This window comes from Pan troglodytes, chromosome 8, assembly GCF_028858775.2.
Source record: "Pan troglodytes isolate AG18354 chromosome 8, NHGRI_mPanTro3-v2.0_pri, whole genome shotgun sequence".
NCBI classification, from domain to species: Eukaryota; Metazoa; Chordata; class Mammalia; order Primates; family Hominidae; genus Pan; species Pan troglodytes.
The window spans coordinates 125,266,433-125,281,288 of record NC_072406.2 but is presented as its reverse complement, the minus strand read 5'-3'; the positions used below and the strand labels follow the sequence as shown (position 1 = coordinate 125,281,288).

Below are 14,856 nucleotides of genomic sequence, written 5' to 3'. Positions count from 1 at the left end.
ACTGATCATCTCCATTGCAAATGACACATTATGCAAACCAGATACACCAAATGGGCCACGAGGATGGAGGGGAGGGGATCAACCCCTCAAAAGAGTCCAAGACCACGTTCTGGTATCTAAGTCATCACCTACACACTAACTGTATGGTCAAGTTCCAACTTGGGAATATGTTTTTCTTGATTACGGTAGGTCCAGTTTCCCTAGAGATAAAAATCCAAATCACAGAAACAAGTGACCAGCCTTTATCTGCACATACTAAGTTGCTTTTATTAATCCAGAATGGCATGCTACAGATACTGTACAGCATGAACATTTATTCATTACAAAAATGGCTTCCAAACCATTAAAAATGAACTTGGAATAAGAGCATAAAACGGAACAGTAACATCACAACTGTTAGGAAACATTCAAAGTATTCACAAAAAATGTTATAGTTAGCATTTTAATAAACCAGAGAAAAATCGGAGACAGTTTTACAATCGCTTCATGTCAACTACAATGGCACTGAATGAACAGGTTTCAGCTTTATACAGCATTTTGCAACATCAACATGCCTAGGTTTTTTTTATTTTTAAAGTCTGCTGCCTACTCGTATGTAATATGTGTACATAAAAGCGGCAGCTGGTTTTTCGTTTAAGAGTAATCTAATATACAGAATTTTGGCCCTTAAGGGTTTATACCTCTTCATTTAAAATGCTTTCTGGACAATCTGCTACCAAACACATTTTGTTATAGGTGACATTAAAACTACATACAAATCTACCTATGTAACATCACAGCAAAACATGATGAACAAAAATTACAGCATCAAAAAGAGGGAGAAAGCTAAATTCACTGAGAATTTTGGCACGTAAAGTTTTGCACACGGTCAGTCCGGGTCCTAAGGGCGCAGGGTAGGGCATCCCACTGGGAGTTCAAAGGGGAAACGAAGATGGTTCCCACTGCTGCTCAGACAGTGTCGCTAAAATTCCCTCACTCATTTTCAAGTCTTGTTTTACATAATGGCTTTTAAAGCAACTTTTGTTAATGCTACTGATCCTTAATGCAACTATTAATGTCCATTTGGTGACATCTGGGTTTCATACAGAAAAAAAAAAAAGTCAAAAAGGGGAAACAAAAATATATATACACATTTTATATATAAACTTAAAAACCTTGTACAAATGAGTTGTTATATATAAGATGCTTATGCTAAGGGGGAAAAAAACTTTATACAGTTTCAAGAAAAAGGAAAACATATTTAAAAAGGGATGACATACAGGTACGACAAGCAATCTCTAAAGCAATAAATACTACTGGCCCAACAGCGTTGTGATTCTATTAAGTGTTGAGTAGCGTCCCCTCCCCCCAAAAGAACAACACCATGGAACAAGGTATATTAACACATTTTTACCCTTTGTTTCTGTACATTTAAACAATAACAAGTAACATCACAATAAGAGTTGTTTCACACAGAAAAAAAAAAAAAAAAAAAGTAACGGCACTGCATTCATGGTGCCCTTACGGTTTAAAAACCAGATGTAAAATGATTGGTTCGCAAGCTCGTATTTAATACAAATAATACAGAACCAACTCCTTCTGGAGGGCTGCTTCAAAATTGCTTTTTTTTTCTTTTTGTTTTTTAGTCAGTCTTTTAAAACTAAGCTATCCGAACTACATAACAGTTATGTATATATATATATTTTTTAAACGCTACAAAGACTTTAAACAGCTGTTGATAAAAATTTTGGTAGAATCATGAGGTTCTTCTCTCATCTACATATTTAAAAGGAGAAATTGAAATAAGAATGGGTCAAATATTGACCAATGAACTCGATAAACATCAACTAATGTAGCCACATGGCACAAAATTAAGAGAGTACAAAACAAAACCTTTCAAGGTGGAGGTGGGGGGCAAATTAAGAAAAGTGAAACAAAACCATAAACAAAGCAGCTGGGGTTCACGACGCTAAAGCTATTCTAAAGACTTGGTGACGAGCGACAGCGGCTGGGGCTGGGTCCCGGCCAGGGAGCTGTGGGAATGTAAGGAAGAAGTAGACGGCTGTGCAATTGATGAGGAGGGGGCGGCAGGCTGCAAAGCGGCTGGGGGCAGGTCCAGGGCCCCGTTGGGACAGAGGGCGGAGGCCTTGTGGGTGGCCTCGGCGAGCAGGAGGGCGGGTGGCGGAGGCATCATGGACAGGTGGGCCAGGGGGTCGGGCTTCAGGGACAGCGACAGAGGCTGGGTCTGCTCAGTCTGTGACTTGGCGTCTCGGGGAGGGGAGCCTAGCAGGTTGGGGGAGGGGGGAGGCGAATCTAGTAAGCTTCCATCTGAAGAGGGTGGGCTGAGGCAGCTGCCTTCACCTTGTATGTAGCGAACGCACTTTTTTTTTCTCCTAGAAACAGGGGAGAGAGTTAACTGTGAATAGAGGGCACAGATGCCAAGGGAGAGAGTTACCTAATGCTCACACCCAAGCTGAGGTCACCTAAGGGATGTCCCACAGAGGTGGCACGCCCAGTGGTCCGAGGACAATTACAGTGGCGCCCCCCAGGGTGGGTCGCTCACTTCACAGTGCCCAGATCTAAGCCTGCTCTGGCAAACAACTTATTTAAGAGTCTGAACTCTCTACTTGCTTCCCCCAACCCCTACTAAACACCCATGCCCCACCATGCCCAAATTATATACGAGAGCAGCATGGAGGCGGCCACCTGCAGACGGTGGCATCTATTTGCCAAAAAGTGGCTTTGTCCAAATTGAGATGAACTGAAAAGCTCTTTTGGCTTAGACAGTCCCTCACTTTCCCATCAAGTTTCCTCGGCCCTTCACTCCCATTCCCACCACTACCACCCCCATCCCCCAGTGATGTGTGTGTGTGAGTGTGTGAGTGTGAGTGTGTTTAAAAGAGAAAGACAGAGCTCCTTCCCCAGCCGCCTCGTATCAATATGAAAGTCTCAAAATGCTCACTGTTGAGCCCACATAGCTGAAGGCAGCGCTAGCAAGAGGCTTAAAGGTTTTAACACACCACCACCATGAGGCTGCTGGCGCCCAGAGAGCTTTCGGGCTTGTCTGTTAAGAACCACACCAAATCAAGAGAGGTCAGAATCAGGTGAGAAGGGAGGAAGGGAAACAAAAATAAAACAAAATAAACTTAAAAAAAAAACCAAAAAACAAAAAACGAAACAAAAAAAAAAAAAAGAAACCACCAAAAACAGGTAGAAGAGGATAAACAAAGGTGGGGGAGGGGGAAGAATAAGAAAAACAGAAAATGATTCAAAGGAACAAGAATAACTGGTTGTATGGCCTGCAGGTTGTGGATTAAATTAAGATTCAAACTTGATTTTTTTTTTTTTTTAAGATTTGGGGCTTTCCCCTCCCCCACCCCGTAGTGAGAAGGTTGGAAGGAGAGATGGTGAGGATGGGATGGATGGAGGGGCATCCTGCTCTTGTCAATATGCCGAGGCTAGTCAATGGAGGGTGCAGCACAAGCCGGTCACCGAAGTGACTACAAAGAAGAAGTGCCAGGGAATCGCAGCATGGACCTTCCTGGGTTTGGGTTATCGTGATTCGTGTTTAAACCAGAAAGACTAATTTTGCCCTGCACCAAAACCAGCATCTCCCCTCTTCACTACTCATTCATGTAAGAAATAGGAATGAGAATTTCAGAGCCTTTCTTGCTTAGCATCAAAGGATGAGGTCGGGGAAAATCAACTCAAGAAATTGAGCATGTGACTTCAAAGCTTCTCCTCCCATTAATCCCAGTCTGATGGGATGGTATTTGGTAAGGAAAGGTGAGCCTGGGGATCAACCCCACTAATGCTATAAAAATAATGCAGATACAGGAAGTGTGCTCATCTAAGGACCCTAGAATATTGTCAGAACCATGGCTGATAACACTCCAACTGGAAACACGTGTGTAAGCACTGGCCAGCTTTCTGCCGCTGGAAGCAACCAAGATGCTGCCTGCTTGAAGGCAACCACTGTCAGACAATGTCACTGGCCTTGGAAAGGAAGGGTGTGCTGAGTTCCTCCTCTCAGTCTGTGCCCCAGAGCTGTCTGATCATGCCCCTCTGTGCGTGGGGTTTGGACTCAGCAAGATGGCAGGAAGGCAGGGAAGGAGGGGAGGGGTGTAAGGGAGCATGCTCAGTCCTCCCTGCCTCCCAGAGGCTGAGATTCATGGGGGCTAGTGGCCTCAGGGTCTGTCTGTTCCCTCTGGGTCAGAAGGAACTCTAGGGGAGCAAGCACCACCCCCTCTCACCCTCAATTTGGCAAGGTTCCTTTTTCTCCCTGGGAGAGAGTAAATAGACTATGGGTTCTGCTTCCATCCCAGAAACCAAGATAAATAATTAAGCCTCTCAGAGTTTTAAACCACCTTAGCCTGCAGATCAAAACATGCTCAAAAAACTAAGATGTCCATGCATTTTAAAAATGGGAGAAGGAAAGGAGGTGGGGAGGGGGAGGGCATAAGCAAAACTGAGAAAGCAACAGAGAAAAACAGAGAGAGGAAAGGAAAGGGAGAAAGAAAGAAGCGGGGAGAACAACCAGGAAGACAAGGGAACAGCACCAAGCAGCATTCCATGCTATATTCGGGCAGAGTGAAAAGATGGGAAAAGCAACTTGGTGGGCTCAAAACAGAATCTTGTTAAAATGTCCACAAATGTCAAATAAAACTAGAAACCTTGTGTGGCAAGCTAGGAGCCCTGATTGGCTAGGAGCATTCTGGTACCTTCCTCACCCCTCCCACCCTCATGACGTGGAAGTTTCCAGATCATAGGAATGAGAGGGGTATCTGGAACACGGGACATGAAGACTATGGCGACAGAGCAATGGGTCTCCTAAGGTGGCTGAGCACAGGGCAGCTGGCACACACACACATTTCTGACGAGTCAGAAAATGCCTCGGTTGGCAACTGCTTTCCTTTTTTTTTTTTCCTTTTTTTTTTTTTAAAGTACATTTTGTCCTATGGGTTTCAGCATCAAGCCAGGGGTGGCCATAGCCACGTTAAAAGGAAAAATTGAGTAAAAGGGGGAAGGTAACCCATACTCTTAGCACCCCCAACCTAGGCTTCATCTCGATTCAGAGGAGTGGCCTCTTAGAAACCCCTTTCTAGCTTCTTGTTTATTCTGAAAGGAAACTAAGGGTTTTCTTCCTGATCCTGTTGTGGAATAACATCCTTCAAAGACAGCAGAAATGCATTTGCTAATCATTCCATGGTATGGAAAAGTCATCAACAAAGAAAAATATCTGCCGGGAAAGTCTGAACACTGCTGAGACTGGAAAGAAAACCAGGTGGAGACAGGGACCTGGGGAACTCTGGCACCTAGGACCAGGGGCTCAGCATCTGCAGCAGAAATGCTGCCCTATTGACAGCCCCTCCAAGATGCATTTTAGAAAACCATGCTGCTCAAACAGGAAGCAGCTACAAAGGTTTTGGGTTGGCAGATTTTTTTTTTTTATATATCAATAAAATTCTGGTCTCTGAAGATACACCCAGGCTGTAAGCAAGGTGTAAGCTAAAGCTATGCCCAAATGGGGGATGTATGTTTGGGTCAATGTTAGGAATAACTTCAAGAAAAAAAAAAAGTCTGACTTGCAGCAACTGCTTCCAAAACAAAAAAAGGATTCATAAACCACCACCCACCCCATTAATAAAATAAACAAACCAGGTACCTGAACCGGCCTTATTGTGAGGAGCACACAATAGTGTCAGTTGTACATTTCTACAGATCATGAGAAACCCTCTCTTTTAGTGACCCTTGTGGTTAACCAGTCATTGGCCATGGCAGGGCATCTCAGAACAGGCTTCCACAGCTAGTTATCTTCCCACCTGGTACAAGTAAAATTTTGACAAATTCACTGCTTAACAGAGTCCCTGCCCTCCCTGGCTAGTCCTAATTAAATACCTAACCTCCTCCATCAACTTTGTCACAAAACTCCTTTCTGTTGTGCAGAGAAGACCCCAGGACTGTGTCAAAGGGACATCTGTCAGCTCTGTGAACACTACCATCTCACAGAATGCCTGGGGAGTTCCTCTCCTGCCGGGTGTTCAACTCGCCCCCAAATCCCTCATTCCACAGGCAGAGGGCTGTCTGTGTGGCTCCCTCTCAGGGAATACTCTCAGGCCCTCTCTCCTCTAATGTGTGCTGGGGTCAACACGAGGCACTTCACCGATCTCTCGTATTGGCATCAGAGAAGGGGGGAAGAGACACAGGAGACTCGTGGGCATGCACGTAATGGGATGCACATCTGATCTAACGTCTAAACACGGAGCACATGGCAAAGTCATGAAGGGGAGGGACACGTGACGAGGGAGGCACTACAAACAGGGAAGCGTGTTTGGGGTGTTGAAATACCTACCATTGTAATATTCCAAATTCAAAGACTGCTTGTATCAGAACAAAGAAACAACACATTTAACCAAAGGTGGTCATTAAAGAAAGGAAATGAGACAGGAGCTAGTCGGTATCCCTCCACCAAGAAGGAAGTACCTACACTTTCCCTGAGAATGCAGGCTGGATGGAGACCTGCAGGTGGAACATGGGTGCTTAATTTGGACACTTCTGGGCTGTTCTGATTCCTTTTGGAACCAATGCTATATATATACACATATATTTTGTTAATTCTGCAGGCCTAGGGACGCTGCAGTCTGAGACTACATGACTCACTGCTTGCAGCCCTTTAGCTGGTGCATGCCGTTCAATGCCACGCTTCTTTTTCAGCACTGTAAAACAATGTCAGCTAACCAAGCTCCTCTGTACAGACATGTGGTTTTTAAACATAAAACAACCAAAAAGGAAAAAGAAAAAAGGGAAAGAAGAAGCCTACCCCAGAACCCTTCTCCATGTGTCTCGACTCTAAGTGCACGGGAATGCAATTGCTGCCAAGTGTTAACTCATTCAAACCTTTGGAAATGGTGGCTCTCTGTGCTCAGTACCCGGGCCACCAAGGCATTCATAGGGCCGGACAGGCTCCAGGATGCTGGCTTTCAAAGCAAAAAGATAAGTGCCCCTCCTTGTTTGTTAAGGCTGTGGTCTCAGTCCTGCCACCAGGGATATTATTCATGAGAGCAGGGGGAAAAGAGAGAAAGAGAAAGTGGGGAGAGGAAATGGCATAAAATTAGCAAGGAAATTTTGAAGAATGAGGATCATTAGTCATTGATGCCAGAGGGGAAGTAGATGGGGAACGAGGTCAAAATAAATTATCACGCTAAGGTACCGGAAGGACAGAATGCTTTGATTTTCCCAAAGGCCTCGCAGTGGTAATATACCTGCACGGTTTGCACCATAAAGTCTGTCGGTCAAGCCCGAACAGTGCCCGACACTTCTTTGGAGTATTTGCATCTGTTAGCATAAGGTAAACACAAAAAATACAACACAATGGTGGGTCGTGCTCAGTTGGATGTGAAATCTCAGCTACAGCTTCCTTTTCTTCTCTATCACCTTGGTTCTATTTGATAATCTTCCCTCACCAAGGACATGAAAGGAAAGGACTTCTATGAGTCAAAAGAAAAAATAAAATAAAATAAAACAATAAAACACACACACACAAAACAACAACCAGAAACCAAAAAACAACAATGAAAAAATAAATAAATAAAAAGAGAGAGAGAAGAGGAGGGGAGAAGGTGACGTCATTTGCTTCTACCTAGGCCAGGATTCCGATCCTGGGCTGTCACAAGGAAGGGATGGGGGTTGGCAGGTAACATTCCCTGGGAGGGGGCGCGCTAAGGTTTGCTGTCGCTGACCCGAGGAGGCACGAGTGATGCTGTTTTACAGTGGCATTTTGGCTGGCAGCAGCAGGAGAACAAGCACATCCCTCATAGAACCCATACACTTGGCAGTGTCCCACTCCCCTGTGTCTCCTGAGATCCACACACAGAGCTACAAAGCAACAGGCCAGAGAAGGGGGAGAGGATCGAATAGACCAGCTGCAAACCAGCACAGCGAATCTGGAAAACTATACACACCTGCAAGGGCCGCACCAGTTATTCTGTTGATCAAGGCCAAAGCGCGCTCGGCATTTCTTAGGAGCGCTCAGGTCTGAATGAGTTCAAGAGAGAAGCGAGCAGAGGAGGAGAACGTGGGAGAAAGGGAGAGAGAGAGAGAGAGAGAGAAAGAGAGAGAGGGAGGGAGGGGGGGGAAGAGAAAGATACAAATAAGAAAAAAATAAAAATAAAAAAGGGAATAAATCAATGACCTGGTTACTAATTGCAAAATATTGACTTTCGTTTTTTAACTTTCTTTAATTAAAAAAAAAAAAGTAAAAATCACATTCTTATTCAACTTTTGAAATTAGCTGTTGCAAATAAAGCTGCAGTATCCCTTCTTTAAGGACTGTCTCTCAGATTTGGTTCGAGCTGACAAAGGGAAGTTAGACATGGAATAGCTCTTTTAAATATTTTTCTTCTTTTAGTTCTGCTTTCCCTTTTTTCTCTCAATTTTTTTTCTTAAAGAAGAAAATAAAGCGAAGGAGGGAATTAAGTTTGTAACATGCTTTTTTCTTCTCAGAATACAATAGTTTAAAAAAAGAAAAAAATTACAAATAAAAACAGAACAAAACGAAACAAAATAGAAAGAAATAAAGAAAGAAAAGGGTTGTGGTACTGGGATATTGCAGCTTTTGGAACGTTCGTTTTTTTTTAATCTATTTTCATTAATTATTAAGAGAGGAAAAGATAAAGGTAAACAGGCTGTGTGAATGAGCTGTTAGGAGTTAGTTAGAAGCTCATAGCAGCATTTAAGCAGGCACAGTCAGTAAAATGCTAGTGGATTTGCAAATTATGAGCAGAAAAGCAAAAGAAAGAAAAAAACTAAAATAAAAAAAAGCAAAGGAAAAAATAATCATACTGCGGATGCATGCTTGCGTGAGAAAACTTAGTGGGAGCAATGAAAAAAATGCCATTAGATTAAGGAGGTTTATTACTGAATTCCTTCCATTTTTTTTTTAACCAGTCTCTTTTAAAGAAATACTGCATATTCAATTTGCACAGTTAGTTCAACTCTAAATCACTGTCATCACTGCTTAAACAACTGTTATGGGAAAAATAAATAAACAAAACAAAGGTTAAATTAAAAAAAAAAAAAAAAACAGAAGCAACTGAAAAAAAAAAAAAAATCTACCGAAACATACGAAACCGTGTTGATGGTCATTTTAAAGAATGTTCAAATGTCATACGTGTTTAAATGTTAATAAAACTATAATGGCAAGAAAAATTAAAAAACAGTTTATCAACTATTTTAATGACTCAAAATGACATTAGCACCTGTAATCGGAGGAAGTGAAAGGCAAGGATTTAGGAAACATTCGCTGTGTTCTGAAAAAAAAGAACAAATTATACAAAGCCTTCAAAATTTTTGTTTTGTTTGTTTGTAAAAGCCTGGCCTTCTCCAAGGGACCTCTGAGATTGCCTATGCAGTATTTCTAATTTCTTCTAGAGAATGACAAACCTCCTTAATTTAAAATGGGTGTAATTTACCACTGTAAAGGCATGCATCAGAACATTCAGGAACAGCCCAGTTAATATCAAACACTCACACACACCCCCTCCTACTCCCCTAAGCCCCGCCCCCTCCTCATCCCTTCTCAGGCACACACAAAATAAGCAGACTGTATAAATCCCGGCATAGGCATGCCTACCGCTTGCTCTCCAGTTATAGGCTTTGCAGTTATTTTAAAACACATTCCACTAGAATTACAATGTGCTTTTCATGCAACAATGGATGTTACTAGCTTTAAAAGGGCAGTCATGAAGCAATTAATTAAAATGCATGAACAAAAAGGCTAGCTAAGAAGGGTTCCCCCACAATGTCCTGGCCTTGAATTTCTCCTGCCTCCCCCAGATGGAAACCTAACATAAAAGGGTGGTCCTCAGGCTACAGCTCCTTCCTCTAACCTGATGATTGTCACTTACCATTGGTCTCTCCCGGCTGCTTGTCCCTTTTCCTCTTCTTCTTCTTTCCCTAGATGAAGAGATGAAACACAGGGAATTACTGCAAGAAACAGATGTGAGAAGAGTGTCTGGGCGCACCTGGAAGGAGAAGGCAGGAGGAAGTGACCATACTGCCATCTCCATCCACATAAACCCCCGGTATTTGTCCAACCTCCAACCCCGCTTCAAGCCAAATGCCCTTGCATTGTACCCCAGCTGGAGGGACACACGCTTCTTGGGAGAAGAGAAGGGATTGGCGGGTGGTGAAGGGAAGCTCTCATTTCTCATGTACCTATGTCCATTGTCAAACCTGACCCACAGCATTTGATCCATAAAAGGGAATGGGGGACTGCACGAGGAAGATTCAGAGAGGAGTGGGATGATGGCGTTGCAAGCAGTCTGAGAGCCCATCTTTGAGGAGCACATGAAGGTGGTCATGGCCGCACCAGCTTCAAGGGCTGCCCTGCCTGACCTGCTCACAGCTCTTACTTATGAAGGCCAAAGGGTCCCACTCTGAATCAAGAGAATGAAAGCTTTAGCAGAGGCTTCTCTTTGAGTTTGCTGCTAAAGATGCAGGGGAAAAGGGTGAAATAGAACGAGGAATTATCTGGGCTCCTTTCACAACTGCTGAGTGGGCTGGGAGCAGTGGCTGACGCCTATAATCCTGGCACTCTGAGGGGCCGAGGCGGGAGGATCACCTGAAGTCAGGAGTTCAAGACCAGCCTGGCCAACGTGGCGAAACCCCGTCTCTACTAAAAATGCAAAATTAGCCAGGCATGGTGGTGCATGCCTGTAGCCCCAGCTGAGGCAGGAGAATCGCCTGAACCCAGAAGGTGGAGGCTGCAGTGAGCCGAGATCATGCTACTGCATGCCAGCCTGGGCAACAAGAGCGAAACTCTGTTTAAAAACAAAAAAACAAAAAACAAACAAACAAAAAAACTACTGAGTGGACATCTGTAAGAAAGAAGTTGTTCCCTCAATTCTCTTCTAGCTGACATAATGAGGATGATACCACTCCTCGCATGAATGGGTCACATGTGCTGAGCATATGCCAGGTGCCAGGCATGATTCTAGGTGTGCTACGCAGATGGACTCATTTTAATCATCATAACAATCCTCTTCAACAGGTATTACCACCATTTCAGTTTCACAGAGGAGAAAACTGACGAGTTAGGTAACTTTGCCAGGGTCACACATCTAGCAAGTGGTGGGGCCAGGAGAGAACTCAGGTGGTCTTGGCTCCAAAGCCCTCAACCACAAGGCTCTGCTGCCTACATGTTTAATGCCCAGCCCTCCAAGGAAGCTCTTTTAGTGAGGGCTTTAGGGGATGAACTGCATGGAGTCTTTCATATTCTCCAACCTGATCCATCTGCTCGAGGTTGCAAATGTGGAATGGGACTGGGGGGAATTCAGGAGAGGCGACTGCCTCATTCCGGATTGGACTAGTTCTCCCTCCCCTCATAGCCCTACCCAGATGAAGTAGCTGCCTGGCATACATTGAAATGAAATGGTCTTACACTGCTATATGTTTCAGAACAGCTAAAAGTTGCCTTTGCCTAAAGCTTCTCACAGTATGTTGATGTCAACTCGGAAGAGAAAAAGACAATGATAGGCAGAAAGAAACTTGAGGTCCAGGTACAGTGGCTCACGCCTGTAATCCCAGCACTTTGGGAGGCCAAGGCGGGCAGATCACAAGGTCAAGAGATCGAGACCATCCTGGCCAACATGGTGAAACCCCATCTCTACTAAAAATACAAAAAATTAGCTGGGCATGGTGGCACATATCTGTAGTCCCAGCTACTCGGGAGGCTGAGACAGGAGGATCACTTGAACCTGGGAGGCAGAGGTTGCAGTGAGCCGAGATCGTGCTACTGCACTCCACCCTGGTGACAGAACAAGACTCAGTCTCAAAAAAAAAAAAAAAAAAAAAAAAAAAACAGAAAGAAAGAAACTCGAGAACACGTTAGGCTCTGTCAGGAAAACCTCAAGGTGGTGATGCCACCAAGCTTAGGCTCCACCCAGGGCTGAGGGCCACCTGTTGTAGAAATGGCCTATCTTTTCTGTGAGGGGAAGGGGCCTGTGCAACTTGGGAGCTTTGTTTTGGCCTTCTGTTCGGGGATCTTGTTGAAACGCGCTATGTTCCTTCATGTAGGGGAAGGGGCCTGTGCAACTTGGGAGCTTTGTTTTGGCCTTCTGTTCGGGGATCTTGTTGAAACGCGCTATGTTCCTTCATGTACAATTTCTTTTAAAAGGACCTCATGTGCTTTATCATGAAGCTGGCATCTCATGGGCCTGCAATGGACCATCTCCATGCCTGCGCCTCTCCCATGTGAGGGGCAAAGTGCCACCTGGCTGTCCTGGAACAGGCAGGCGGGCCTAGTTTCGGTTCGTTTAGGAGCCTGAAGTATTCATAAAAACTGGGCACAGAAATGTTTTAACCTCAAGGAGTATCAGCATCCACATACCCAAGGGCTTCTCAGCCATGTGTGAAAAAGCATCCCCGTTTCCAATTCCTTGCAATATACTGTGAAGGCATCTGAAAATTCCTCTACACACAAGGAAGCTGTGCCTTTAGGATATAGCACGGAGATGTTGACTACTGAAGAAGTTGTCATTTAGACTAGAGACTTCTGGAGGACAGGGACTGTGTTTTAATAAAAAGAAGACATGAGAAAGTGGATAAACCCTACACTTAGTGAAGAGGAAGATGCATCTCCAGGGAAGTGGCCACGCTACTACCCCTTTAAATGTAACAGAAGAAAGAAAGGGCCTACGATATGGGTGGAAGAAAAGAAACTCAGGTGAGCAAATGGCATGGGACCTCTATCCTTTACTCAGTGTAGAGGGTTAAAAAGGAAATAATGTCAAATATAATCCCAGGGGTTACATATTACTATGGGACTCAAGATGTTTTCTCTTGGGCTCTAAAGAAGGTACCAAGTCTGACAATCCAAACGTGACTGTTTCACTCAATTCTGTTGTCCTAAGGTAAAGATATGAAGGCTTCCGTTACCAGTTGGCTGGAAAAGCAGGAATGTGAAAGAGCCATGAGAAGAACTCAGGAAATATTTTCCAGAAGAACCTTTTGGAGTTTACAATGACCAAAGTAATATATGGAAACTCCCACGTCAAGTTAGTTAAAAAAAAAAAAATACTAGTTAAGTTGCTACCACATTCAAATCCATAAAAGCTTCAATGCTGCGGTTCTTAGTCCCAGTGTTCCCTAGCGCATAAAAGGAAGGAGTGAGTGTGAGTGTGTGTGTTCACACCCATGTGTAATGAGCCATTGTAATAGGAATCTAAGTACCTCTTACAAGAGATAAAGTTCCTAGAGCCCTAAATCCAGATCTCTAAACCTCAAATCGTCTCAGGAGTTCCCTAGTTCCCTTATCATACCAAACCATCTTCCAAATTTAAAACTGAGCTAAAGTCATTTCGAGTGCCTAACAGCCCTTCTGAAACCCAGAAAGTATGTCACAAAAAGCCTCGAGCAATACTTTCTCTAAACGACTCCCAGGCAAGTCAAACACGGTATTCTTTTGAAGCTATCACAGTCTGCCTTGTACCTTTGTAGAGATTTCACCCTGCACAACTCCAGGGGGCACCATTCACATAGACCCCAGTGTAAATGACATACTCTAGAGTTGTGCAGTGCACGCCCTGCACAGCTGTACATGAAGGCCCTACTATGACCCAAAATGTCTATTGGGGATATGATCTCTATAGAGAAGCTGAATTCCGCTCTGTGGTATCATTCTAGATTACTCAAAGAATTGGGTCTGTAGCAGGTAGAAGCTCAAGATGAACTCTAAGAACTTCTGACCCGAAACCAGGAGAGCAGCTATCCTGAAATGATATGGTTGTGTACGTGGAGGCTATGGAGCCTGCCTGCTACTGGAAATCTCCACCTCAGGGTCAGGTGGGGGTGAACAGCAAGCCTGTGGGAGAGCATTCACTTTCTCATCCTCTTTCTTTCAGCTCCAGAAGAAAGGCTTCCCCACTGCACACATGCTGGGGACAAACAGAAAGGTCCCAAGCAGTGGAGACCCCGTGCAAGCCCATCTGTCGGCGACAAGGGCTCTCAGCAGAGCACACGCGCCATCCCAGAGGTGCCAGCACTCCTTCCTGATTCAACTCCCAGAAGGAGCACAGTCTAGCGCTGCCAGCTAAGGGGGCAGGGCCTCGAGAAAGATGGCCAGGGGCACCTCCCTGTTCCCTCATCTACATGGCAAGCACGGGTTTAAAAGTATGAGAAGAAAGAGGAAGGAGGCCTGAAATTACTCATCAGAGCAGGCAGAAGCAGCTCTTCCTCAGGATCACATAGGCCGGCAGATGTTTGCGATTTCCTGGCGGATGCTAAGTTCTGAGGGAGTAAAGATATCCGACTTAACTCTGAATCCCTGTAATAACTTGTGCACAGTAACTGCACATTTCCCAGCATCTCCTGCAGTTAGGTTGAGTCACATGACTAGCTCTGGCCAATGGGTGATGGGAGTAAGTGACCCATGACACTTCCAGGCCAAGGCAGTTAAGAGCTGTGTGTCCCCAGCCCCTGCCACAGAAGCCTCAAAGGCCATGATATGTTTCACTCAATTCAGTAATAATTTAACGACCTCAACCCCTATACGTCAAGCTGCTTCACCGCGGATGATGCCAGTGGGAGAGTCAAAAGTAACTGGAAAAGTAACCATCCATGGCTCCAAGACATCGACAGGAAGGGGATGAGAGGCCTGTGCCGGCTTTAAGACAAGTTTTGGTGTTCCCCTAAGAGTGGATGGTGAAATCCCTTCACGGAACCAAATGTCATGAAATAAAGTATCAGGCAAAACAAGAGGCATTTCATCCCTCGAAAGAGGAAAGCAGAGTTACTGGGCAAAATGCAGGATAACCAGCAATGGTGAGAAGTGACAGAAGTCTCTGGAAGACAGCGTGCTCATGGGAGGAGAGGAATCGT

At 44.5% G+C, this 14,856-nt stretch overlaps 1 protein-coding gene across 48 annotated transcripts in view; it reads right to left on the bottom strand.

The window, feature by feature from the left end:
* Positions 1 to 241: 241 nt before the first annotated feature.
* TCF7L2 (transcription factor 7 like 2) overlaps positions 242 to 14,856 on the bottom strand; it is a 217,948-nt gene continuing 203,333 nt past the window's right edge. For 14 of the 48 annotated variants that reach the window (XM_016919341.4, XM_016919342.4, XM_016919343.4 and 11 more), the window contains 4 exons: positions 9,885 to 9,933; positions 9,237 to 9,287; positions 7,941 to 8,013; positions 242 to 2,372 (listed from right to left, as the gene is read on the bottom strand). In XM_016919341.4, the coding sequence (XP_016774830.1) occupies positions 1,955 to 2,372; positions 7,941 to 8,013; positions 9,237 to 9,287; positions 9,885 to 9,933 (591 nt within the window). In that variant the 3' untranslated portion in view covers positions 242 to 1,954. Of the gene's footprint in view, positions 2,373 to 6,330; positions 6,357 to 7,240; positions 7,315 to 7,940; positions 8,014 to 9,236; positions 9,288 to 9,884; positions 9,934 to 14,856 lie in introns of those variants that run through there. The other 34 variants (XM_016919344.4, XM_016919346.4, XM_016919333.4 and 31 more) reach the window with 12 other exon arrangements.